This window comes from Oncorhynchus keta, chromosome 26 (assembly GCF_023373465.1).
Source record: "Oncorhynchus keta strain PuntledgeMale-10-30-2019 chromosome 26, Oket_V2, whole genome shotgun sequence".
Taxonomy (NCBI): domain Eukaryota; kingdom Metazoa; phylum Chordata; class Actinopteri; order Salmoniformes; family Salmonidae; genus Oncorhynchus; species Oncorhynchus keta.
This window is the reverse complement of record NC_068446.1, coordinates 22,081,932-22,108,339: the sequence shown is the minus strand read 5'-3', so window position 1 is coordinate 22,108,339 and position 26,408 is coordinate 22,081,932. Positions and strand designations below refer to the sequence as shown.

Below are 26,408 nucleotides of genomic sequence, written 5' to 3'. Positions count from 1 at the left end.
TTAAGGAATACCTAGGATAGGTTAAAGTAATCCTTCTCACCCCCCCCCCCTTAAAAGATTTAGATGCACTATTGTAAAGTGGCTGTTCCACTGGATGTCATAAGGTGAATGCACCAATTTGTAAGTCGCTCTGGATAAGAGCGTCTGCTAAATGACTTAAATGTAAATGTAAATGTGTGTGTGTGTGTAAATGATGTATGTCTTTGGTGCATGCACTATGTAGGCACCGGAGCTGAAGGGAGACTAGGCATCTACCACCCCACTACCATTATCAGATTACAGGGGGCAATGTAGCCTTTGTACCCACAGTTTGGTTCTGCAATACTTGTCACCCACTAATTAACTTGTCATTTTTGCACATTAAGTGTTTTAGCTAGAAATGTATCAATATTTATTGTTTACAAAATAGCTATGCAACTGCCAATGAATATATAGCATAATATTGGATTACACCCTCTCTTAAAATCGAATGGTCTTGAAGTTTGGAAGCTTTTAATGGAGTGATCTTCTCCTCTCGCTTCGGGCCATGCAGTGTGCCTCGCAAAAGAGATTGGTGTCCTCGTTATGAAATTATCAACTTCACCCTGTATATCTAAAAATGACCATAATCATTGATTGTTTAAAGCAAAATTACCAAAACTATTTGCTGATAGTGAACCTGAACAATCAAAATCAAATCTATTTTAAGCCCCGTTCAGCAGGTACAGTATAGCCAGATGAGTTATGTCTCCGGTAGCTTACTTTTATTCCGGTAAAACACATAACAATAACCTAGACAATTAGAAAGGTTGTCACTCAATTAATAAAGCCTAATATCAGGTGTACCGTGCATTGGTAAGCGTGCAAAGCTGGGCACAGTGAGCAGTTTGACTAGGCTGCTGATATTGCCTGGGGTTGTTCGTCATGCAAAATGACTTGTAGATCAATTACTGTCAACACAGTTACATGCAATTCGACAATGAAGAGGAGAGGACGCATCAGTTGTCACAAAAGATGAGGTAGAAAATGTAACGGGAAGAAAAAAAGTGTGACCCGGCAAATTCGTAAAGTTTGAATCTATTTTTCTGACTGATTTTGGATCCGCGGACCGATGCACTTGCATCTTAAACATTTGAAATCGGGGAATAGTTGGCTAGCTACATCTGGCTAACATTTGTTAATTGGGAACAAATGCTCTTATTCAATAACTACCTGGTGAGTAGATAACCAACATTTAGGCAAATAATGTAGCAACTGAGACTTGTCTGTGGGGGGGTACCTTGTTTTCACATTCCTGGCCAATTGGTTTACTGACAAATCTTTAACACAGTGGTACAAAGCACCAGCCAAAAGTGGGAGTTATATGAAATATAACCATTTGTGTGACATCCGTGTGTGGGTGTAAGGTTTGCTAAGTGTTAGGATGGTGTGCTGTACAAGGAAGGACTCATTATGACAGTGAGGTGACTCACTCGTATGTTCTTTGAGCGAGTCTGCACAAGGCTGCCACTACGAACCACAAACACAGGCGCCCCGTTCACCTCGTTGTCCGCCTTGTGCCTCAGCCAGTCCTCATAGCCCTGAGTGGTGGGGGGAGGGAAGGAAAGAAGGGATGAGATTAGACTAGGGCTGCCCAACCCTCTTCCTGGAGATCTACCGTCCTGTGGGTTTTCAGTCCAACCCTAATTTAACACACCTGATTCTACATATATTAGCTGCTCAACAGGACCTTAACTAGCTGAATCCGATAGGCTAAATTAGGGTTGGGCTGAAAACCTACAGGACAGTAGATCTCCGGGAAGAAGGTTGGGCAGCCCTGCTCTAGACATTCTGACATCTAGACAAAGTATATATGATAAGCAGCCATATTTAATTTTCTGAATATACGGTTGATGTTTTAGAAAAAGAGGAATTATACATGTTAATACTCTCACCTGTTTGATGGCAGTTACTGTGATGACAAAGAACAGAGGAAGTCCGCTGGTGACAGGGGAAGTGGGGGTATCTATCATTAGCTGGAAAATAAAGAGATTATGTCAAAGGAAACAACAGCTGGCAATAATGTGGTTTCCTCATATAACCTGAAAACACTATGACCAATTCATAAGCTGATGCCATCTATCGCAGAAAATGCATAATGAATAAGTATAATGAATTAACAGATGTAGAATTGGACACAGTAGTGGCCATAGAAAGCTTCAGAATATCTGAAGAAACTGTGTGGTCTCTGTGTAGCCTGATACATACTGAAGGTTAGCTGTTTGGGACCTCCAGGCGCAGTATGCTCAAGAGCACACAGCAATTGTTGGTTACTGCCCACTAAATAGAACTGAGTCACGTCACACAGGCCAGCAACAATTAGAAACATGGTCGACTGGGTGCTGAGGAAAGCCCTTACCTGGACCAGGAATATGATGAGAAAATAAAAATTGGCTATTCTTCTGAACTGTTCAAACAGATTCTTGGGAACAAAATTCCAAACGGTGTACTAAAGAGAGGGGAGGGGAGAACAAACGTCAGAGTGTGAGTGGTCTGACACTGAAATTAAGTGGTTGAGTAACTTGAACATTTGTTGACACTTGACACAAAAGCTAGGGACTCAACAACGCGGCCTTACCTTGGATGATATGATTCTGTTGTCTGCAAACCGCTGAGGGACATAATGGCCATGTTGAGGGAAGCGGTTTGCAATGTAAACCGTTCTGGTATCACTTTGATGGGGAGGGTCAAAGCCCTGGAGGAGAGAGAGAAGAGAGGGTAAGCAACAGGTCAAACTTATACAACTTACTCAGAACCAATATGGACAACTTTTACATAGAAACTGCATGGTCAGAAAAATTACAGCCCAATTTTGAAGAGCACCGTGTCTGTAAGTCTATATTTAAGACATGTTGAATGCAAACACTACTTTGCACTCTGATTATCTGTCAGAAACACTAGATTACACCATGATTATAGTCTGTAGCCAGTGATCAAGCATTGTACTGAACAAAATATATTTGACCGAATTAGCATAATTCTACAGCTGCACCATTGAGAGCATCTTGACTGGCTGCATCAAGGCACCCAACCACAAGGTGCTACAGAGGGTGGTGAGTACAGACCAGTACATCACTCGGGCCGAGCTGCCATCCAAGACCTTTACACCAGGCGGTGTCAGAGGAAGGCCCAAAAACTGTCAAAGACTCCAGCCACCCAAACCATGCTACCGCTCTGCTACCGCTCTGCTACCGCACAGCAAGCGGTACCTGTGCACCAAGCCGGGAACCAACAGGACCCTGAACAGCTTCTAAGACAACTAAAGAAGACTAGCTATTTAGCAATCAAATGGCTACCTGCACTAACTCTCTTGCACACACATTGGACTCTACCCATGCACCATGCACTTACATCCCAACACACACACACACACACACACACACACACACACACACACAACTTACCACACACACACACGCATACTGACACACACGCATACTGTTGGAAAAGGATTTCACTGTTAGTCTACACCTGTTGCTTACAAAGCATGTGACAAATACAATTTGAATTGATTTGAAATGAGCCTATTCAAGTCAATGACACTTCTCTCGTGGGCTGGTCAATAACTTCCTTATTGCAGGGAACTGAAAGGAAAAAAAACCTAGAATTCTAATCCTAGAATGCTATAGGCTAACCGTATCTTAAAATTACATTTCTGTGCACAATTTTCAAAAGAGTAAATTAATCTGGGTCACATGATGGGGAATAATAATGAAGACAACAGAGTGTGTGTGTACATTGCTCATGAGTATTGAGAATGAGTGAGCCACGTCACCAATGCCAGACATCAACACATGCATTCAATTACTGTCCCAGCACGCCCTCAATGGGCTTGTGTGTTTGCACAACACTCTCACACACTGCACTCCCCACCTTGGCCATGTTCACTGCACCCAGGCAAAAGCTCTCATCTAATGATCTGCCTGTGCTGCTAAGCCCCAAGCACATTTAAAAGCAGTCTTAGTCCTCCTTGGCGATCAAACATCATCATCATCTGTGGTCACTAGTTTGAATCATAGGCTATGTGTACAGAATGTGCTGCAGTGGGGAATGGCAGAGGAGAGAAGCCAACAATATTACAAAGAGTACAGTTATATTTTCACCAGGCAGGCATGTTGACAGAGTTTCTGGAAATTATTGTGTAACTAGTATCAGTGTCAATATGGCTCTCTGGGCCAGGGAATGAGTGACTTTTGACACTTATTTGGCACAACAGACCAGGTGACAAGTTATTTCATGCTCTAACAAAGCCTACAACTCCCATGATATATTGAGGGAAACCCCAGAGCCTAGCTACATAGAGGGGATAATGAATGAGGAGCTGCTATAAATCAAACAGGGTAAATCCATTTGAATTCAATCACTTTTTGACAACACCCCTTTCGATTTGAATGAAACCTACCATACATATTTGCCCATTTTACATCTAAGGGTTTTTGGGTTGTGCCCGCCATCGGTTGAGACACAACATGCTCTTGAATACAGGGTGGGTGTCATGTTTTGGCTAATAAATGTACTAAAATTGAAGCAAAATACAAAAATCGAATTTCAAAAATGGTAACAAAAAGATGGAGGTCTACACGGAGAATGTTGACGAATGGGAATATCTGTTGTTTTTAAAATATACTGTCAATCCTCCATAGGAAACCTATTGAAATCATATAAATAATAGAATAGGCATGACCATATAAATTTGACATTCAACGCGGGTGGACCGGCGGCCATCTTTGTTGTAGTAATTAAAAGGTGAACATTTAATTTATAAATGTTTTATACGTTTCATTTTTTTATACCCCAGATAAACATACACACAAGAACATCAATTTACAGATGAACACAAACAGTGACTACACCTCATCTGCCCAGACCTGCATGCTCACACCCCCATCCCTAGTGCCTGCAATATATTTTACCACATGGCCTTAAATTGTACCAATTTGTTTTTCTTTGGTTGCCCATGCTATTTCAATATGTGCATAATAACTACTTAGATTTTTCCATTGTGTAAAAATGGCAGATTTCCACATTCTTACCTATCATATGAAAAGCATTTTCTGACTTAAATAACACTCCCTTAAGGATGCTTGTAATATGTATCTTAAGTCGCATGTATTTGTATATGTATTTTATATCTACATTTGTCAATCCAAAATTGCTTTTTAATTGTGTAATGGAAATACATTTATGTCCTGTTACCAAGTAATTTACGGTTTCTATGTCTTTAGTTTTCCATATGGACCAATTTAGCTGTGAATTCTGAAAAGATATCCAAGGATTGTTCCATATGGTTGTGTTTTTAGGGAGTGATATTGATTCTTATAGAATAGATATAATTTTATTGCATATTGTTAGCATTTAACTATGAAGTTGTTAATGTTCTTAGCTTTATCCTTTGAAAATAGACAGAAATATTCTGGGGATGAGCATGCATTCTTCAATATGTACCCATTTTTCCTCTTTAGTGCATTTAACTATATGTCCCATGTAAAAGCCTTGGGTAGCAAGTTGATACAATTCCAAGTCTGGAAGGTTAAAACCACCCTCAGACTACGTAGATTTGAAACTTTATTTTTTATTCTATGAATTTTATATGCCCATACAATATGTTATGACCGATCATACTTTTTTTAAAGAATGTCTTCACTGGTATTTTTGTGCTCCATTTTTTGCTTAGCTTCCTGTCTTTTAAGTTTGGTGTGGGTTTTTTCTTTTGTTTGCCTGTTCTTGGGAAAAGTTTGTGCGCGCTCATGGTGTTTTAAGTCCCACTTGTTGCTCGTCAACGTTCAGTGGACACCCCCCATGAGTGTCTTTCAGAACCCCTCCTAATACCCCACCGTTTTCGTTTTGGTTGTTGTCAGTGACTTTGTTAGTTCCCCCTTCCTTTCTTATTGGGGAACGTTTCACCACTAAGGATTGCTGTAGATTGTGATTTTTCCCCTATTGCCAGTAGTCACCCCCCTCCCCATATATATATTTCTGTATATTTTTTTGTGAAGGGGGGGCAGGTAGCCTAGTGGTTAGAGTGTTGGGCCAGTAACCAAAGGTTGGTTAAATTGAATCCCTGAGCTGACAAGGTAAAAATCTGTTGTTCTGCCCCTGAACAAAGCAGTTAACTCACCTAGACCGTCATTGTAAATAAGAATGTGTTCTTAAATGACTTGCCTAGTTAAATAAAAGGTTAAATATATATTTTTGAATGATTTTAGAGTATTCATATTGGTCAGGTATAAATCAAGAGATCTGCAAATAAGTTTTAGTTTATATTCATGTTTACCAATACTGATACCTGTTACGTTTGGGTCCTGTCTAATTCTTTCTGCAACCGGTTCAATGGCCAGTGCAAACCGGAAGGGGGAGAGGGCACACCCCTGTCTTGTGCCCCTTTCTAAAGCGAGAGCCGTTCCTCAGGGAGAATTTCATCAGAATACATTATTTGTGTATGTTTTTGCTTTAGGACATTTATAATCATTTGTATAAAATGTATTATTTCCATTGGAAAGTTGAAAGCTTTCAAAGTTTTGAATAAAACAAAAGGTCATTCAAGACGGTCAAAAAAAATGTGGCATCGGACATTGATCTATATCCAGTTTCTTTGCATATTGTATTAAACTGAAACATGTTCTTGTATTTGTTTGTAAGTGTCTAGTTTTAATAAACCCTGTTTGATATGTATCAAGTCTGGTAAGACTTTAGCCATTTTATTGCTTAAGCTTTTTTTATTATTTTGTCACAATGTATTAAAATGTTGGTCTATAATCAGCAGGGGACTGGTTTTAATATAACTTAAATAAACTGCTTGATGTTGTTATGTGTAAATAGGGGCACAACGTTGTTCCAAAATCTGGAATAGAATTCTAATCGGAAAGCCATCCATTCCGGGTGCTTTTCTCCGTGTGAATGTTTTAACAGTATATAATATATTTTTTTTGGGGGTGATCTTGGTTTTTAGTGATTCTTTGTCTACTGATAATTGCTAAAGGGTTGTTGAGTCTAAGAAGGCTATAGGATCTGTCCTCCTGTTTAATTCTGATTTACATACATTTTTTCATAAAGCTTTCACAATTGTTATGAATTGCATTGGTTCTAATACCCGCATTTGTATCTTTTGAAATTATAACTGGCTTAGTGTGTATTTGTTTTGTGAAAGCGGCAAGATATTCACCAGGGGTCAGCTTTTCTCGGTTCTGTACCTTCTCCAAATTCTGTCACTCAGTGTATTTTCTACTGCTGTAATTAAGAATGATACCGTTAATAAAGCATGCATTTTTAATCCAAAAAAATGTTACATCCATTTTAGGGAAAACAATGTAGTTAATTCTTGAATAGGTTTTCTTACTTTGAGAAAATAAATAATAGTATTTTGTAGTTGGGATTAGTAATCCAGGTGTCCTGTAAATTATTTGTAGAGATGACATTTTTCAGCCTCTTTGGACACTCTCTAAATGTGCCTATTTTAATACTAAGTCTGTCAATCTTATTGAGGGTATGATTTAGGTCAACTGATAAAATAATAGTTCCTGTCTGGATTTGATATAATTTACTGTATATTAAGTACATTTGGAAAGTCTGCAGACCCCTTGCCTGTTCCACATTTTGTTCATTACAGCCTCATTCTATAATGGATTATATTGTTTTCCCAATCCTCCCTCAATCTACACACAATACCCCATAATGTTTGCAAATGTATAAGGAAAAAAACTAAAATATCACATTTACATAAGTACTCAAACCCTTTACTCAGTACTTTATTAATGCACCTTTGGCAGCGATTACAGGCTTGTGTCTTATTGGGTATGATACAAGCTTAGCACACCTGTATTTGGATAGTTTTTCCCCTTCTTCTCTGCAGATCCTCCCAGGCTCTGTCAGGTTGGATGGGGAGCATTGCTGCACAGCTATTTTCAGGTCTCGCCAGATATGTTAGATCGGGTTCAAGTCCGGGCTCTGGCTAGGCCATTCAAGGACATTGAGACATGTCCTGAAGCTACTCCTGCATTGTCTTGGCTGTGCGCTTAGGGTTTTTGTCCTGTTGGAAGGTGAACCTTCGCCCCAGTCTGAGGTCCTGAGCGCTCTGGAGCAGGTTTTCATCAAAGTTCTGTCTTTACTTTGCTTCATTCATCTTTCCTTTGACCCAGACTAGCATCCCAGTCACAGCAGCTGAAAAACATCCCCATAGCACGATGCACCAACATGCTTCACCATATGAATGGTGCCAAGTTTCCTCCCATACGTGACGCTTGGCATTCAGGCCATAGAGTTCAATCTTGGTTTCATCAGACCAGAAAATCTTGTTTCTCATGGTCTGAGAGTCCTTTAAATGCCTTTTGGCAAACTCCAAGTGAGCTTTCATCTGCCTTCTGAGGAACGGCTTTCGTCTGGCCACTACCAAAAAGTCCTGATTGGTGGAGTGCTGCAGAGATTGTTATCCTTCTGGAAGGTTCTACCATCTCCACAGAGGAACTCTGGAGCTCTGTCAGAGTGACCATAGGGTCCCTGGCCAAGGCCCTTCTCCCCCAATTGCTCAGTTTGGCCGGGCAGCCAGCTCTAGGAAGAGTCTTAGTGGTTCCAAACTTATTCCTTCTAAGAATGATGGAGGCGACTGTGTTCTTGGGGACCTTCAATGCTGCAGAAATGTTTTGGTACCCTTCCCGGATCTGTGCCTCGACACAATCCTATTCCTTCGACCTCTTAGCTTGGATTTTGCTCTGACTTGCACTGTCAACTGTGGGACCTTATATAGACAGGTCTGCCCCTTTACAAATCAATTGAATTTACCACAAGTGGACTCCGAATCAAGATGTAGAAACATCAAGGATGATTAATGGAAACATCATAGCATCATAGTCTCATGGCAAAGGGTATGAATACTTATGTAAATAAGGTATTTCTGTGAATTTTTTAGATATCTATATATATACAAAAAATAATCTAAAAACCTGTTTTCACGGAGTCATTATGGGGTATTGTGTGTAGATTGAGGATTTGAAATTGTATTTAATCCATTTTAGAATAAGGCTGTAACGTAGTCGTGGGTGAACAGGGAGTACAGAGGGAACTGAGCACGCACCCCTGAGGGGCTCCAGTGTTGAGGATCAACGTGGCAGATGTGTTGCTAAAATAATAATAGGTGAATATTGCACAATCCAGGTGTGCAAAGTTATAGACTTACAGCTGTAATCGATGCCATGAGGTGTGTCTAACATGTATTGACGCAGACAGCTGAATACTTATGTAATGACTATATTTTTGTTATTTAATTGTGATCTAAAAATCCATTTTAATGCCACTTTGTAATAAAATGTGAAGAAATACCTGGAAGTTGCATACTACGTCACATCTGTGCAGATATGTGCAACACGTTATTGCTCTCTCTCGCTCTGTTGGGGGTGCATGATGTGCGAGGGGCACTCAAGATGGTGGCGTGAGAGGGTGTAACATTTCTAGCTGAGGAACAATTTTAGGGTTCTCTCAGTTTATAGTTTTAGACTACGGTTGCAAATTAGTTTTTTCACAAAAAAATGATATCTAGCCATACAATGTAGCTAATTTGAATACTTTTGTAATTAATCAAACCATTGAAGTATATTTTTCACGATTTCCAATGAACAAGCTAGCTATTCGAAAAGTTTTGGCGTATGTAGTTAAGTTAGCCTGCTATCGTCTTCATAGCTCGTAGCATGGAATCAGGACATGACCAAACTGTTGCTGAGGTAATGGATGTTGAAACTTCCAAGGAGAAAAGAGGCATTGTTGAAACTCACTCATATGCTTGCAGTGTAATAAAGGGGGATGAATGTAATTCATACCCAAATACCCCAACCAAGGAGCAACTTCCAAAGAAGCTGAGAAGTGAACCATCAATGAGCCAGCTACAGGACAACACCGTCCGCATCCTCGCGGCTAAAATCAAAGAGAGTGCAGATGACATCATGAATTTGGTGAAAAAGAACACTATCAGTATCGTTAACCTGAAGAAATCGATTGATTTCAATGCTGAGTAAGTAACAACTCTGAAGCAGCAGAACGCAACATTGAAAATTCAGGTTGCAAAGCAGGAGAAGAAACTCACTGAAATGGAGTCATAGGTAAACAAGAACACGGTATGGTCGGAGATGGAATATTTTCGAATTTATGGAATAGCAGAAAAATCTGACGAGAACATCAAAGCAAGAGTGAAGGACATTTGCAGGGCAATGGTCCCGGAGGAAGAACGAAATGTTGTTGCAGGTTCTCTGGATGTAGTGCACCGCCTGGGTAGGCTGAGAGATGGGGAAAACAACCAGCCACCACGACCAGTGATCATGAGATTCATCTCCAGAACAGCGAGGGATTCGACATGGAAAAGTGCAAAGAAAAATGACCATTTAAAGAACAACCTGAGGTTCAAGGAGCATCTGACAGCATTTGACAAAGAAGCTCTGAATCGTCTGTGGCCGATGATTGAGAGAGCAAGGAAGGAAGGGAAAAGTGCATACTTTGCAGGAGCCAAGGCTTTTGTTAATGGAAGGGAAATTCCCGCTGACGACTAGCTTGTTGACTGCTGGATTTATCAAGTGAGTTGTGCAGGACTGAGTTTTATTTGCATCTGATAAAACTTGATATTTCTTGAGGAAAGAGCATTGTTTATGTGAGTGAAACTATATATTTTCTTTATGGGCAGGGAAATTCGCACGGGCACTTAATGTTAGCTTGATGGCTATTTGTTTTACCAATCTATGGTACAATGTTATTTGCAATTGTATAAATATTATATACAATATTTGCATGGTGCAAAGGACTGTTTTTATTTGCAACTAGTAAGAACTTAAGAACCCGATTCATGTGAACAAGTTTAATATTTTTCATATAGTCAATGTGATAGTAAATGTCCATTTCTGTTTTTTCTATTAATGCCAGGGGAATCTGTAATATTTTGAAAAGGAAAACTTTATTTTTGTATTGTATGGGTAAGAGTACAGACTTTTATTTCATTCAAGAAACTCATGCCTGTCCCACAGATACTGCATTTTGGAAGTGTCAATGGGGGAATGACGTTTGGTACTAATCGGTCAGCAGGTGTCGCTATTTTAAAAGGCAACTTTAAGGGTCATGTATTGAGTCATGAAGCAGATAATACAGGGAGATGGATTATACTATTGGTAGATGTCAACCACATTCAATTCATTGTTGTAAATACTTATGCTTCCAATAACAAGTCAAGTAACTGCATTTTATTTATAGACATTGAGAGGAAAATAAAGTAAAATGATGTCTAAATTTCCACTGGGGTGGAGATTTTAATACAGATTTTAATACAGTATTACGTGATAATTTAGATAGATGGCCTCCTAAGGATAGCAGTTATGTTTGTGAGATAAGGAATATATGTCTAAGGTTAGGTGTTCTAGATATTTGGAGTCATAAGAACCCAGATAAGATTATGTTTACATGGAGTACCAAAGATGTATCTATACAATCCCGTATTGATTTCTGGCTGATATCTGAAGATATGGCTGACAAGGTTCATACGGTCTCGATTGAACCATCGATTTTAACAGACCACAAAGGGATCTCAATAAAGATAAATATGCATGGTTTGTCAACAAAAAAAGTTAGTAAAGGTTACTGGAAAATGAGCAAGACTTTACTAGAGAATGAAGTATTTAAGAAGGAAGTAGCAGGAATTATTGATAAATACTGGAATTGTGCCTCTGTTATGAATACATTTGGAAGTTACTGGGAGCTAATGAACTTTTATATAAGGCTTTTGGCTATTTCAATGGGGATAGAAATTGCTCGTGCCAAGAAAGAGAAAGAATATGATATCATAAAAGGGAATAATGGATTATACTAAAAAACTGAACTAACTAATCAGGAATTACTGGAGCTATCATCATTACAAATGCAGTTAGACTATCTATGAGGAAAAGGCCCGGGGAGCGTTTGTAAGATCAAGACAAAAATGGATGGAAGAGGGAGAGAAAAATACAAAATATTTCTTTAATTTAGAAAAAAAGGGCAGATGAAAAGACATCCATATGTAAATTCATGATTAATATAATAATACTCCCAATGAAAATCCAAAAGAAATCTCTCAGCATGTTGCCCAGTTTCATCAGAATCTGTATACATCAACCCAGTCAACTTCTAATGTGGATATTTTATTAGACAATGTAGCAAACATTGCTAAGAAGATAGATAATGATTTCATGGATTTTTTGATGAGAAGTTATCTGATTTTGAGATAAAATACTGTATTAAAAGCCTTAAGGACAATATGTCCCCTTCGAAATGATGGTTTCTAAGCGAGTTTTATAAAACATGCAATGATAAATTGATTCCTTCCATTCTTGCTATGTTTCAAGAATCAATAGAAAAATGGGAGTTACCGGCTTCCTTAAAGCAAGGTGTAATTACTTTGATTCCCAAACCTAATAAGGATACTCTTTATATAGACAACTGGAGACCCATTAGCCTGTTGAATAATGATGGGAAATTATTTGCCCTTGTATTTGCTAAGAGGTTGAAACAAGGCTTGCACCATACAATTGATGAAGAACAATCTGGTTTTATGCATGGTCGACACATTAGTAATAACATCAGGTTGATCTTAGATATGATTGACTATAATGACCTCATCCTTGATGATAGTTTTCTTATGTTTGTTGATTTTTATAAAGCTTTTGACACTGTAGAACATGAGTTTATGTTCAAAGCAATACTTTTTTTGCGTTTGGTGACTTTTTTTGAAAGCAGTCCAAACTTTATATAGCGGTTGTACTAGCTCTGTAAATGAGCTCATAGGACATCCCAAAGATTTGATATTGGCCGTGGAATTAGGCAGGGCTGCCCAATCATTTTATTGGTTACCCAAATTATGGCTCTTCATATCAAGAAAGGGAATTTGCAAGGTGTTTCAGCACTTGGCAATGAATTTAAACGATGTCAACTGACTGATGATACCACCATATTCTTAAGAAACAGAAATGGGGTTTCTAAAGCAGTTTCCTTTATTGAAGACTTCTCCTAGTTTCGGGTTTGAAAATTTATATCAATAAGTCAGTCTTATTTCCACTCAAGGATTGTGTTTTACAGGAAGTATATGGTATCCCAATTTAAGATAAGGTTACTTATCTTGGAATTGTTATATGGAAGGATGAAAAACAAAGATAAGGAAAATACTTCCCTAAGTAATTATTTGACTCTGTTAGTGGTTTAGAATTTTTTGCTTTGATGTAATAAAATCCCAGTAAAGTTGGCCAAATTCCATAAGCAGGCAATTTTAGCTTGGATGTTAGCGTATAAACACAATTTTCTACTCACAGATAATTTATATGGGACAACAAAGATATACGATTTAAAAATAATTATATATTTTTTGTAACTGGTTTGAGAATTGTAATTTAAAATGTTACATACGATAAATTCTGTGAAACATGTTTTGGAAAGATTCAACATGAATATTGACGATAAATGTGATTTCTGTGGAATGGAGAAAGAGACCATTTTGCATTTATTTTTTGCCTGTATTTATAGTAGAATTATTCGGGACTGACATACAGAATTTTGTTCCAAAAAAAATAGGACCGGTTGTACTATTTAATGGTTTTGATATAATGCTTTATTTCAGAAATGTTTACATAAAAATGTAGTATATTTAATTCAACTGCTAATAATACTAGGTACATTTCAAATTCACAAAGCAAATGGTCTATAAATGAATTTTAAAATTATTTTATAAATGAATATAAAGAATATTGCATTACTTTAACTAAAATGAAAAACAAAAAGGCAATTAAAACTTGTATTATTAATGAATATGATTTGTTTGTTTAGGATTCCTGGCAATGTAAATAGTTTGTATGTATGCTTGTTTGCATGTGACTATTCCTCTTTTGTTTGTTGATATTTGTTTTTTAAAAGTATTATTTTTTAAATGGTGCATGTGTGCCTCTTGCTAGCAGTCACTCAAATAGCAAGGAGCTGAAGCTCAATAGTTTAACTTGAATTGGTGGGGGACATTTTTTTTAAAGTGGTGCTGTACAGCTTCCAGAAAATCGCTAATTGAGGTAAAACAGTAATTCTACTAATAGATTATGCATCTATAAACTACACATTGACACATCCAGCCCAAAGCGGGAGATTTTTAAAAAATACTTAGTTGTCGCCAAAGTTCCATATCATGTATTTAATAACTACCAGCTAGCTATCTTTAAGTGGAAATGACAGCATTTTAATTACTTTTAAGATATTTAACAATCATAATATCAGTCAAAAATATCAAATTCCCAGTTTAGGCTACAAACAGAGTTTTTTTTTTTTTTTTTTAAAGGTAATATTTGCCAAAATGTTTGCTGCCTCCACCCATTCGGGATGCACCGTTTCAATTACTCAGTATTTTTACAAAAACAGACAAATGTAACTACGGCTGGGAATGTCAATACAATCAAACTAGCAAGGGCAAAGATCATAAGTCAGTCATAACGTGGCTAATAGGCTAGCATATATATTTATGTATACAAGCTAAAAACACAGAGCCTAACGTTGCCAGCTAGCTATCTGCTCGGAGGATGCCATGTCATTGGAGGAGTGGGTGACTGACCCAACTTTTTCGCCCTCATATCGTTTTTTAGGGGCTACTGCTAGAGATGCAGGTGTTATTTGGTTAGCTAGCAAGAAATGTGAATCGCTGAACTTGAATGACTGTTATCCAGTTAGCACATCTCTTGCACTCGTAAATTCACTGGCTATCTACTCAGATTTCTGAGCACTCGTCTCATTGTGCATGAGCGCAGAATAACTGATGAATTTACGAACACACGCTGAATATTACCGGTGTCAGTAAACTTCAGCAAAACAGTTATACCAAATGTTGTTGCCTGCAGCACAGTTAGTCACTAAAGCTCTACATAACATGTAAACTGGCTCTGCTAGAGCGAGTAAAATTGTCAGTGAGGTTCTCTCTCATTTGAGTCTGGAAGTAGCTAGCAATCTAGCCAGTTAGCTTGGTCCTTGAATTCTGTTTTAGGAACACTTGGCGCAACCATACTCCTCAACCAGAGCGTCCAGTGTCAATAGTGCAGTGTACGCTCTGAATTTACGAATGCAGGGCACACTAACACATAGGAGGCAATTTACAAATGGATCCTTAGTTGTCAATCAAATGTACTTGTCATCGATTAGCAGGCAAGTTCCCATTCATTCGTCAAAACGTGGGTTGGGACAAGCATGCATTGGCAGGCAAGCTGCAGAAGGACGAGCAGGCCCCATAGTTTATAAGGAAAAACTCCGGGCCCCAGGGGGGAAAAACAATTGTCCCATCACTCTGGGACCTATGGTGCCACCAGTCTGCTCGTAGTTGTCAGTTATCGTCAGGTACAGTGCATTCAGAAAGTATTCAGACCCCTTGACTTTTACCACATTTTGTTAAGTTACAGCCTTATTCTAAAATTGATAAAATTAATTGTTTTCCTCATCAACCGACACACAATACATCATGATGACAAAACAGGTTTTTAATGCTCAGACCCTTTGCCATGAGACTTGAAATTGAGTTCAGGTGAATGCTGTTTCCATTGATCATACTTGAGATGTTTCTACAACTTGATTGGAGTCCACCTGTGGTAAATTCAATTAATTGGACATGATTTGGAAAGGTACACACCTGTCTATATAAAGGTCCCACAGTTGACAGTGCATGTCTGAGCAAAAACCAAGCCATGAGGTTGAAGCAATTGTATGTAGTGCTCAGAGACAGGATTGTGTCGAGGTACAGATCTGGGGAAGGTTACCAAAACATTTCTGCAGAATTGAAGGTCCCCAAAAACACAGTGGCCTCCATTATGCTTAAATGGAAGACAATTAGAATAACCAAGACTCTTCCTAAAGCTGAGGATTCAGGAGAAATGGGCCTTGGTCAGGGATGTGACCAAGAACCTGATGGTCACTGACAGATCTCCAGAGTTCCTCTGTAGAGATGGGTGAACCTTCTAGAAGGACAACCATCTCTGCAGTACTCCACCAATCCGGCCTTCTCGGTAAAATGGCCAGATGGAAGCCACTCAAAAGGCATAGGACAGCCCGCTTGGAGTTTGCCAAAAGGCACCTAAAGACTCTCAGACCATGAGAAACAAGATTCTCTGGTCTGATGAAAATAAGATTGAACTCTTTGGCCTGAATGCCAAGCGTCACGTCTGAAAGAAACCTGGCACCATCCCTACGGCGAAGTGTGGTGGTGGTGGCAGCATCATGCTGTGGAGATGTTTATCAGCGGCAGAGACTGGGAGTCTGGTCAGGCTCAAGGGAATGATGAACGGAGCAAAGTAGAGATCCTTGATCCAGAGCCCTCATGACCTCAGACTGGGGCCAAGGTTCACCTTCCAACAGGACAACTACCCTAAGCACACAGCCAAGACAACGCAGGAATGGCTTCGGGGCAAGTATTAGTGTCTTTGAGAGGCCCAGCCAGAGCACGGACTTGAACCCAATCGAACATCTCTGGAGAGACCTGAACCTGTGCAGCAACGCTTTTTGCTGTGCAGCAAGGGAAAAGGGTCTAATTACTTTCAGAATGCACTGTAGGTGGATGATCAGGGCTTTACTCAGGAAGGTTTCTTGGGCTACTTTGTGTCAAGTGGGTAGCGATGTGCAGCCTGTTAAACTCAGACATCATAGTCTAACTTCATGGAGAAAGTTGTTGCCCAAACCTATCATGGTGCTTCTGTAATGGAATGTGGCTGCTATTTGTATTTACAGCTAAATCCCCTCCTGTTCCCTGATTTCTAAGAGGTGATTACCCTTCCAATCCACTACCATTTTCATTTCGCTCCTCACATGTATTCTCTCATCCACTGGCACATTGACGGTTTCCTCTCCAAGCACTGAGTAGGCCTGTCAATTCCCATTACTATATGTAGAGTCAATCACATTACACAAATTATTTAACTCCTTGCTTGGACTAACTCATTATTAGCCCTGGTCTAAATGTGTGTTATTGTTGTCTTCCCAGTCAAATCCGGTCCTGCCCTCAGTGGAAGAGTTGACCTCTTCTCCAACACCATCTATGATGAGCCTGTCCTGCACTGAAGCCTACAGTATATACACACCTCAACTAAAGTCAAGCCTCTGAACACCTCAACTCATCCTATCACTGCTGTAATCCCGTCCCAACACTGTAACCCTCTCATTCCCAATAATATTGTAATATAAATGTGTTATTCTTTAGGTAACAAAAGTGAAACACGCTTTGTCGTCTGCACCTATACGTGGGTCTCCCATCCTCAATTTGTTCATATCCAACTAGCGTCTAATTGTCCAAATAAACGGCTGCGTTCAGTGTATTGCAATAGAATTTTCACAAATGCCTTTGTCATTCCCAAACATTCTATGACTTTATGAATGACCATATAAGTGCTTGCGTGTCAAATGTACAAAACTTCATTCGTCCTGGGCTGGGGGTGTATTATGAACAGATTTAATAACAGTTCCACTTTAAGATGAATACACTAATTGTAAGTAACGTTAACGTCTGCTAAATTACTCAAAAGTAGCTAATTATAGTTAGCTAGTTTAGTATAACGTTAACTGGCCAAAAGCTTAGCTCATCGTGCATAACAGAACAGCCAACTTGCTAGATCCATTCTAACGCAACTCAAATGTATAAGTGAGCCCTGGTTGGATTAATGCAGTAGCTAACAACTAGCCCTACTCATCTTTGGTAAATAAACAAGCCAGCTAGCTCAGCGGCGAACTTACACAGGCAGTTGATCGGATTCTTAACTCTTCAAAGCAACTCGGTAGCTAAATCATATTGTTTAATGTGCATCGTCTTTCTCAATAGCAAAATCGACTTGCTATCGGATATTTCTAGCTAGTTAACGAGTATTTCTAGCTCGTTAACGAGGATACTTTACTTACCAGCTGTTGCCGAATCCACCGTAGTAGCATCCTTGCCAAATGTCATCCAAAGTAGCCAGCAAGGTGGCTAGCTAGCTATTCCCGTAAACCCTTCCCAAACCATAAATATTTCCTTTTACAGACAGATATTGTGTTCGTTACACAAAACATCCAGGCTGTGTGATTATGTGATCAAACATGATCTCTAACATTACGTGGAAGTAATTATGTCCCTATTAATGTGACGGCTGCAAAGTCTGTCTCGTCCATAGAGAATGATAGAGGCCTCTAGTGGCCAAAAGTCCGGTTTGGCATGGGCAGCGCCATTAAGGGCTTCCATTTTTTTTTAATGTAGTCAACTGGGTGGGACTCCTGGTGACCCTGTTGGAGTCATATCCCACTCCTTCATCAGGTGTGATCAGCCAGTTGTGAAGAACATTTAGTACTTCAAAATGTGACCCACCACCTCGATTGGATCCTATATAGCAGCATTTGAAATTGTGTTTTTTACATTGGATAAAAGTAGACACAGAACTAGAAAATTGTATATTAATGGGAAAGTAATTCTGCTTGGAAAGTTGCTAAAAGTTTGACAAAATGGCCTGGTAATGTTTTGGTACACCTACTGGCGAGCTCTTTGTCTACACCATTCAGCATCGTTCACACCCTCTTAAGCCTTAGCCCCACTAGTCTCTTTAAGGATTCACAGTAGTAAACAACCAAAGATTTCAAGACTAAATGGTGATGGTAGTAAAAATACACTATCTAATCCAGACCTATATTCTAATCTGATTTTGGTGCAGGCTTTGTTCTTCACATTAGTCTCTGCTAAGCACACTATCAAATAGAATCAAGGTTTACTTGTCACGTGCACAGGATACAGAAAATGTAAACGGCATAGTTAAATTCTTACTTTCATAGTGGAGTCTTTTGTTTCGACATATAGCTAGCTAGCCAAACAATGAACCATAATCCCAACTCTAACGCTGGGTTGAAAACAACTGGGAACTCAGGAAAAAATGCCTCCGACTGTGGGGAAAAATGTACTTGAATGGTCATCCAACTCAGTATTCCAACTCGGGGAAACTTTCTAGAGCTCTGACTTTCTGATCTGAAGATCAATGACATCATGATTCGACATTGCATTTTTCCAAATTCCCAGTTTTCAACGCTGCAATACTACCATGCATGAATCTGCAAGTAGCTAAAGCTAAACAACTAGGTTAAATTTTAGCTAGCAACACAAATGGCTTTATGAGACTACACAGATCATACACATAATGTTAGCTTGCGAACCAGCTAGTCATTTGCGTTGATAGCTATCTAATGTTGAACCTAGTTGTTTAGCTTTAACTACCTGCATGGTAGTATTGCAGCGTTGGAAACAACTTGCTTTAATAACTTACAATGAAAAATGCCTTTCTGACTAAATTAGAAACTTATATCTGAAAATGAAAATGCAACTTTTTCAGTTCCTCATATCTTTAAAAAAAAAGCAGTGGTAGAAAAGATTATCCACACATACTGAGCAGCTCATGTTAAAGACAGATAGATACAAGGCAGACTAACCCAAACTCCTATATTGGCATGTCCAGCCCATCCATTTGTTAATCAAATCATGGCTAGCGGTAAGGGTCCTGTGTTTTTCCCTGGCTAAATCAACTAGTCTTGTACCTTAATAATTGTATTTCTATTAACGGGGGGGATTCAAATGCCTCTCCTGTGAAGTAGTGATGTGCAACATACACCTAGCTTCTTGAAACAGGTCACATGCTGTCAGACGCTAACACCGCACAGATGCAAAGATGAGTCCTCTGTCTATCTCTATGGTCTTGCGTCTCCTGTCCCACATCCTTTGTGGACCCCAGGAAGAGTAGCTGCTGCATGTGTGGAATGCCCTTTAGGTCTTTGCGTGTCAAAAATGACATGTCAACGCTTATGACCAATCATGATCTGAATGACTGCACGTCACAATACTTTTTTTTTTTTTTTTACATCGTTTTTACACATTGATTACACTATCACTCATATTTCATGTCAGTGATGCAATGATGCTGGTAAAATTGTTGCACAACTGCCTTTGCCGCACAAGGGAGATACACACTTCCTAGCAACATGACCTCATCTGTTGCATTAGTGATAGTTATGCACCACGTTCACATGCTAGTCAGAACTATGAAACTCAGAAATGTACGACTTGCTAACTGGTTGTAGTTGTACATGTGCCGAGTTGAACGAATTAGCAAATCGAACGTTTCCGAGTTACCGAGTAGCATGTGAATGCAAATGCCGCGTTAAAAACAACGGATCTCGGAAATCTGAATTCAAACGACAATTTGTTCAATAGGAAAAACAGTTTAGTACTTTCTGACCTTAAGATCAATGATGTCATGATTTGACCTCGTTTATTTCCAGAGTTCCCAGTTGTCTTGAAAGCACCATAACTATAGCCAGGGGTCATCCAAAGAACCCCTATTTTTATAAGACAGTTTTGTATTTGATTGAAGATTGTCAGACTTGGTCTGGTCAAGCCATGCTTACAAGTTTATCTTGCGGCAACATGGCTAGGTAGCTGGGAAGCTTATTGCTAAGAATATCAAATTATTGCAGCTTCTGGTCATTGTTTTCAGGCTGGTTGCATTGACTTGGTTGTCCTTCTGGAAGGTTCCCCAGAAATTGCTGAAACATCTGAATCAAAGCTATTTGTGAGTGACTTTGTTATTCTGAAAACTGAATTCAACATAGTAGGTAGACTGCTTACATCCAGTTAACAAGCTGTTATCACTGACAAAATGCTTGATTTATTCTGTATTTTGACCGGCCCGGTTCCACAAGGGGGCTTAGCCCTCTCATTCACTTGTGCCCCACAGTATTAGTTTTGTCACTATATAACATTTAAAAAGTAATGCTTGAGTGAAAGGTTGCCACAAAATGTGTATCTCCACCGCTCTGTCAGCACAATGGACAGAGCGTGCTACGGTATGTGTATGGGGGCTAGGGAAAGCAACCCATACAGGAAAGTAATATATTGCAATATACAGTGCCTTCGGAAAGTATTCAGACCCTTGACGTTTTCCACATTTTGTTATGTTACAGCCTTATTCTAAAATGGCTTAATTAAAAACATATATCTTTAGTGAAAAGTTTTTGGGACATTTTTGCAAATGCATTAAAATATAACTTATTTATATAGGTGTTGACCCTTTGCTATTAGACTTGAAATTGAGTCCAGGTGCATTCGGTTTCCATTGATCATCCTTGAGATGTTTCTTTAACTTGATTGGAGTCCATCTGTGGCAAATTCAATTAATTGGACATGCTTTGGAAAGGCACACGTAGGTAATATAAGGTCCCGCAGTTGACAGTGCATGTCAGATCAAAAACCAAGCTACGAGGTTGACGGAATTGTCCGTAGAGCTCAGACAGGATTGTGTCGAGGCACAGATCTGTGGAAGGGTACCAAAACATTTTGGCGGCATTGAAGGTCCCAAAGAATACAGTGGCCTCAGTCATTCATAAATGGAAGAAGTTTGGAACCAACATAGATGGCCGCCCGGCCAAACTGAACAATTGGTGAAGGGTCTTGGTCAGGGAGGTGACCAAGAACCCAATGGTCACTCTGACAGAGCTCCAGAGTTCCTCTGTGGAGATGGTTGTCCTTCTGGAAGGTTCACCCATCTTTGCAGCATTCCACCAATCAGGCCTTCATGGTGGAATGGCCTGGCGGAAGCCGCTCCTCAGTAAAAGGTACATGACAGCCTGCTTGGAGTTTGCCAAAAGGCACCTAAAGACTCAGAACATGAGAGAAGATTCTCTGGTCTGATGAAACTAAGATTGAACTCTTTGGCCTGAATGCCAAGCGTCACGTCTGGATGAAACCAGGCACTGCTCATCACCTGGCCAATACCTTCCCTATGGTGAAGCGTGGTGGCAGCATCATGCTGTGGAGATGTTTTTAGCGGCAGGAACTGGGAGGATCAAGGCAAAGATGAACGGTGCAAAGTACAGAGATCCTCGATAACTTGCTCCAGTGCGCTCAGGACCTCAGACTGGAGTGAAGGTTCAACTTCCAACAGGACCATGCCCCAGGACTACCTGACATGATGACTCCTTGCTGTCCCCAGTCCACCTGGCCATGCTGCTGCTCCAGTTTCAACTGTTCTGCCTTACTATTATTCGACCATGCTGGTCATTTATGAACATTTGAACATCTTGTCCATGTTCTGTTATAATCTCCACCCGGCACAGCCAGAAGAGGACGGGCCACCCCACATATGCTCTCTCTAATTCTCTCTTTCTTTCTCTCTCTCGGAGGACCTGAGCCCTAGGACCGTGCCCCAGGACTACCTGACATGATGACTCCTTGCTGTCCCCGGTCCACCTGACTGTGCTGCTGCTCCAGTTTCAACTGTTCTGCCTTACTATTATTCGACCATGCTGGTCATTTATGAACATTTGAACATCTTGGCCATGTTCTGTTATAATCTCCACCTGGCACAGCCAGAAGAGGACTGGCCACCCCACATAGCCTGGTTCCTCTCTAGGTTTCTTCCTAGGTTTTGGCCTTTCTAGGGAGTTTTTCCTAGCCACCGTGCTTCTACACCTGCATTGCTTGCTGTTTGGGGTTTTAGGCTGGGTTTCTGTACAGCACTTTGAGATATCAGCTGATGTACGAAGGGCTATATAAATAAATTTGATTTGAATTTGATTTGACAACGACCCTAAGCACACAACCACGACAATGCAGGAGTGTCTTCGGACAAGTCTCTGAATATCCTTGAGTGGCACTGCCAGAGCCCTGACTTGAACCTGATCAAACATCTCTGAAGAGACCTGAAAATGGCTGTGCAGCAACGCTCCCCATCCAACTTGCCAGAGCTTTAGAGGATCTGCAGAGAAGAATGGGAGAACTCCGCAAACACAGGTGTGCCAAGCTTTTAGCGTCATACCAAGAAAAGACAATGCTGTTATCGCTGCCAAAGGTTGCTGCAACAAAGTACTGAGTAAAGGGTCTGAGTACTTATGTAAATATCATATTTCAGTTGAATTGTAATACATTTTCCAAAATGTCTTAACCTGTTTTTGCTTTGTCCTTATCGGGAATTGTGTGTAGATTTGTGAGGGGGGGACTATTTATTTAATACATTTTAGAATAAGGCTAACGTAACAAAATGTGGATAGAGTCAAGGGGCCTGAATACTTTCCGAATGCACTGTAGGTGTGCACCAACATGATCAAAAGTAATTGCACACCTGCTCATTAACCCCCCTGCTATAACAGCCTCCACTCTTCTGGGAAGGCTTTCCACTAGATGTTGGAACATTGCTGCAGGGACTTGCTTCCATTAAGCCACAAGGGCATTAGTGAGGTCGAGCACTGATGTTGGGCGTTCAATTAATCCCTAAGGTGTTTGATGGGGTTGAGGTCAGGGTTCTGACCTAGCCTGAACCATGAAAAACAGCCCTAGACCATTATTCCTCCTTCACCAAACTTTACCGTTGGCAATATGCATTCAGGCAGGTAGCGTTTTCCTGGCATCTGCCAAACCCAGATTTGTCCGTGGGACTGCCCGATGGTAAAATGTGATTCATCACTCCAAAGAATGCATTTCCAGTGCTGGAAAAAGTACCCAATTGTCATACTTGAGTAAAAGTATAGATGCCTTTTCTAATAGAAAGTTTCTTGACTAACTATTTGGCTCTAAATATACTTAAGTAGTAAAAGTAAATTAATTACAAATTCCTTATATTAAGCAAAGCAGACGGCACCATTGTCTTGCTTTAAACATTTACGGATAGCCAGGGGCACACTCAGACATCATTTACAAAGATTCATTTGTGTTTAGTGAGTCATATGAGGCACTTGGGATGACCAGGGATGTTCTCTTGATAAGTGTGTGAATTGGACCATTTTCCTGTCCTGCTAAGCATTCCAAATGTAACGAGTACTTTTGGGTGTCAGGTAAAAAGTACATACTTTTCTTTAGGAAAGTAGTGAAGTAAAAGTTGTCAAATTTTAAATAGTAAAGTGCCCCCAGTACTTAAGTACTTTACACTGCGCCACAGTCTAATGACGGCAAGCTTTACACTACTCCAGCCAATGCATAGTAATCGTAGCCTTGTGTGCGGCTGCTCGGCCAAGGAAAATCAATTTCATGAATCTCCCGATGAACAGTTCTTGGGGTGACATTGCATCCAGAGGCAGTTTGGAACTCTGTAGTGAGCACCCTGGGCCTCAACCCCGCCCTGTGCAATTGGGTCCTGGACTTTCTGACGGGCCGCCCACAAGTGGTGAAGGTAGGAAACAACGTCTCCACCTCGCTGACCCTCAACACTGGGGCCCCACAAGGGTCCCTGCTCAGCCCCCTGCTGTACTCCCTGTTCACCCATGACTGCCTTGCATGCCTCCAACTCCGTCATCAAGTTTGCAGACGACACAACAGTAGTGGGCTTGATTACCAACAACGACAAGACGGCCTACAGGGAGGAGGTAAGGGCACTCGTAGTGTGGTGTCAGGAAAACAACCTCTCACTCAACATCAACAAAACAAAGGATGATTGTGGACTTCAGTAAACAGCAGAGGGAGCCCCCCCATCCACATCAAAGGGACCGCAGTGGAGGAAGTGGAAAGTTAAGTTCTTCGGAATACACATAAATGACAAACTGAAATGGTCCACTCGCACAGACAGTGTGGTGAAGGCACAACAGCGCCTCTTCAACCTCAGGAGGCTGAATAAATGTGTCAGTCAGGGTTTTGGGTGACAAACTAACTTTTACAGATCCACAATCAAGAGCATCCTGTCGGGCCGTATCGCAGCCTGGTACTGCACCTGCACCGCCCACAACCGCAGGGCTCTCCAGAGGGTGGTGCGGTCTGCACATCGCATCACTGGGGGCAATCTAACTGCCCTCCATGACACCTATAGCACCCTATGTCATAGGAAGACAAAAAAGCTCATCAAAGACAACCACCCAAGTCACTGCCTGTTCATACCGCTACCATCCAGCAGGCGAGCTCAGTACAGGTGCATCAAAGCTGGGACCGAGAAGCTGTTCAGTCTATCTCAAGGCCATCCGACTCTTAAACAGCAATCACTAACTCAGAGGCTGCTGCCTACATGGTAACCCAATCACTGCCACTTTAACAAATGGATCACTAGTCCCTTTAAAAGATGCCACTTTAAATAATGCCACTTTTACTGTTTACATATCTTACATTACTCATATCATATGAATGTACTGTATTATGCCATATATTGCACCTTGCCTATGCCGCTTGGCCATAGCTCATCCCTATATTATGTACATATTCTCATTCACCCCTTTTTTAGATTTGTGTGTATTAGGTAGTTGAGGAATTGTTAGATATTACTACACTGTTGGAACCAGAAGCGCAGGCCTTTCACTACACTCTCATTAACATCTGCTAATCATGTGTATATGACCAATAGAATTTGATTTGAGTGTTGCAACCGAGAACAGACGACTTACATGTTATGCGCTTCAGCACTCGATGGTCCCATTTTCTGAGCTTGTGTGGCCTACTGATAGAGGAATTCTAAATTCCTTTATGTTTTAATTGCCAAAACCAATTTCGCACTCGTTTCCAATTCATTAATGAGGTGTAAGTTCATTAATTATGCATGAAGTAGATCGAGACCAGTCTTAAAAGCCAGGTAAGAGCGTTTCATTCCAGAGAGTACTAAATGCTTACACACATTTCCACAGGTTATAAACTGAACATGACATCATCAGTTTCCCACCCTCTCTCCGATTCTCACAAGAACCCATTGTTTTAGGTCTGGAACATCTCCCAGACATTTCTTATCTGTCTGAAAAGCCATAGCATCACTCCCCCTTTTCACTTCCCAAGAGACACAGACAATTAATTCGTTCTGCTTACATTTTCAGTAACAGCTTAACCAATAACTTTTACTTTTCATACCATAACATAATAGTATTAGAATAAATGGTTCTAATCAATAATGTATACATAATTAATCATTTCAATCATAATTTCCTCTAACAATCCTCCCTTTGATCAAATATTATACATTCAAACCTACATCTAGTTTACATTTAATCATAAAAAATAAAAGTATAAACGAACTTAACTAACCTTTTTATAGAGGTTTATCAGATTCTTCACACATCATTAATCAAATCTGACCTTAACTCCAACTGGTTTTAAACCTACATCAGAATCATAACTCCTCCTTCCGGATTTTCGTCACGACCTTCATTAAAAAAACAGTTTAATCATGGAAACAAATTACAATCTAATTCCCCTTCATCTCAACACTAGCCTCATCAAACATAAATTCCCCACAAATGACAGATCCAGATTCGTCCACTTCCTCTGTAGACATGCCTTCAGTCCTCCACAGGTCAGAACCTGGAATCGGCCCATAACGCACCATCTGTAGTGTCATTGATCTCTCCAGAGTCCTGGAAACAAGGCCTCGCACACAGGGAATTAGACAACAGCCGCATAAATTTAAAACAGTCATGTATGG

General features: G+C 40.2%; 1 protein-coding gene across 3 annotated transcripts in view; it reads right to left on the bottom strand.

The window, feature by feature from the left end:
* LOC118359103 (phospholipid-transporting ATPase IF-like) overlaps nt 1-18,191 on the bottom strand; it is a 60,551-nt gene extending 42,360 nt beyond the window's left edge. For 2 of the 3 annotated variants that reach the window (XM_052480390.1, XM_035737347.2), the window contains exons 1-5: nt 17,914-18,191; nt 2,597-2,713; nt 2,378-2,467; nt 1,914-1,994; nt 1,452-1,559 (exon numbers count right to left, since the gene is read on the bottom strand). In XM_052480390.1, the coding sequence (XP_052336350.1) occupies nt 1,452-1,559; nt 1,914-1,994; nt 2,378-2,467; nt 2,597-2,713; nt 17,914-17,943 (426 nt within the window). In that variant the 5' untranslated portion in view covers nt 17,944-18,191. The remainder of the gene's footprint in view (nt 1-1,451; nt 1,560-1,913; nt 1,995-2,377; nt 2,468-2,596; nt 2,714-17,913) is intronic. The other variant, XM_035737342.2, reaches the window with a different exon arrangement.
* Between the last annotated feature and the right edge of the window lie 8,217 nt (nt 18,192-26,408).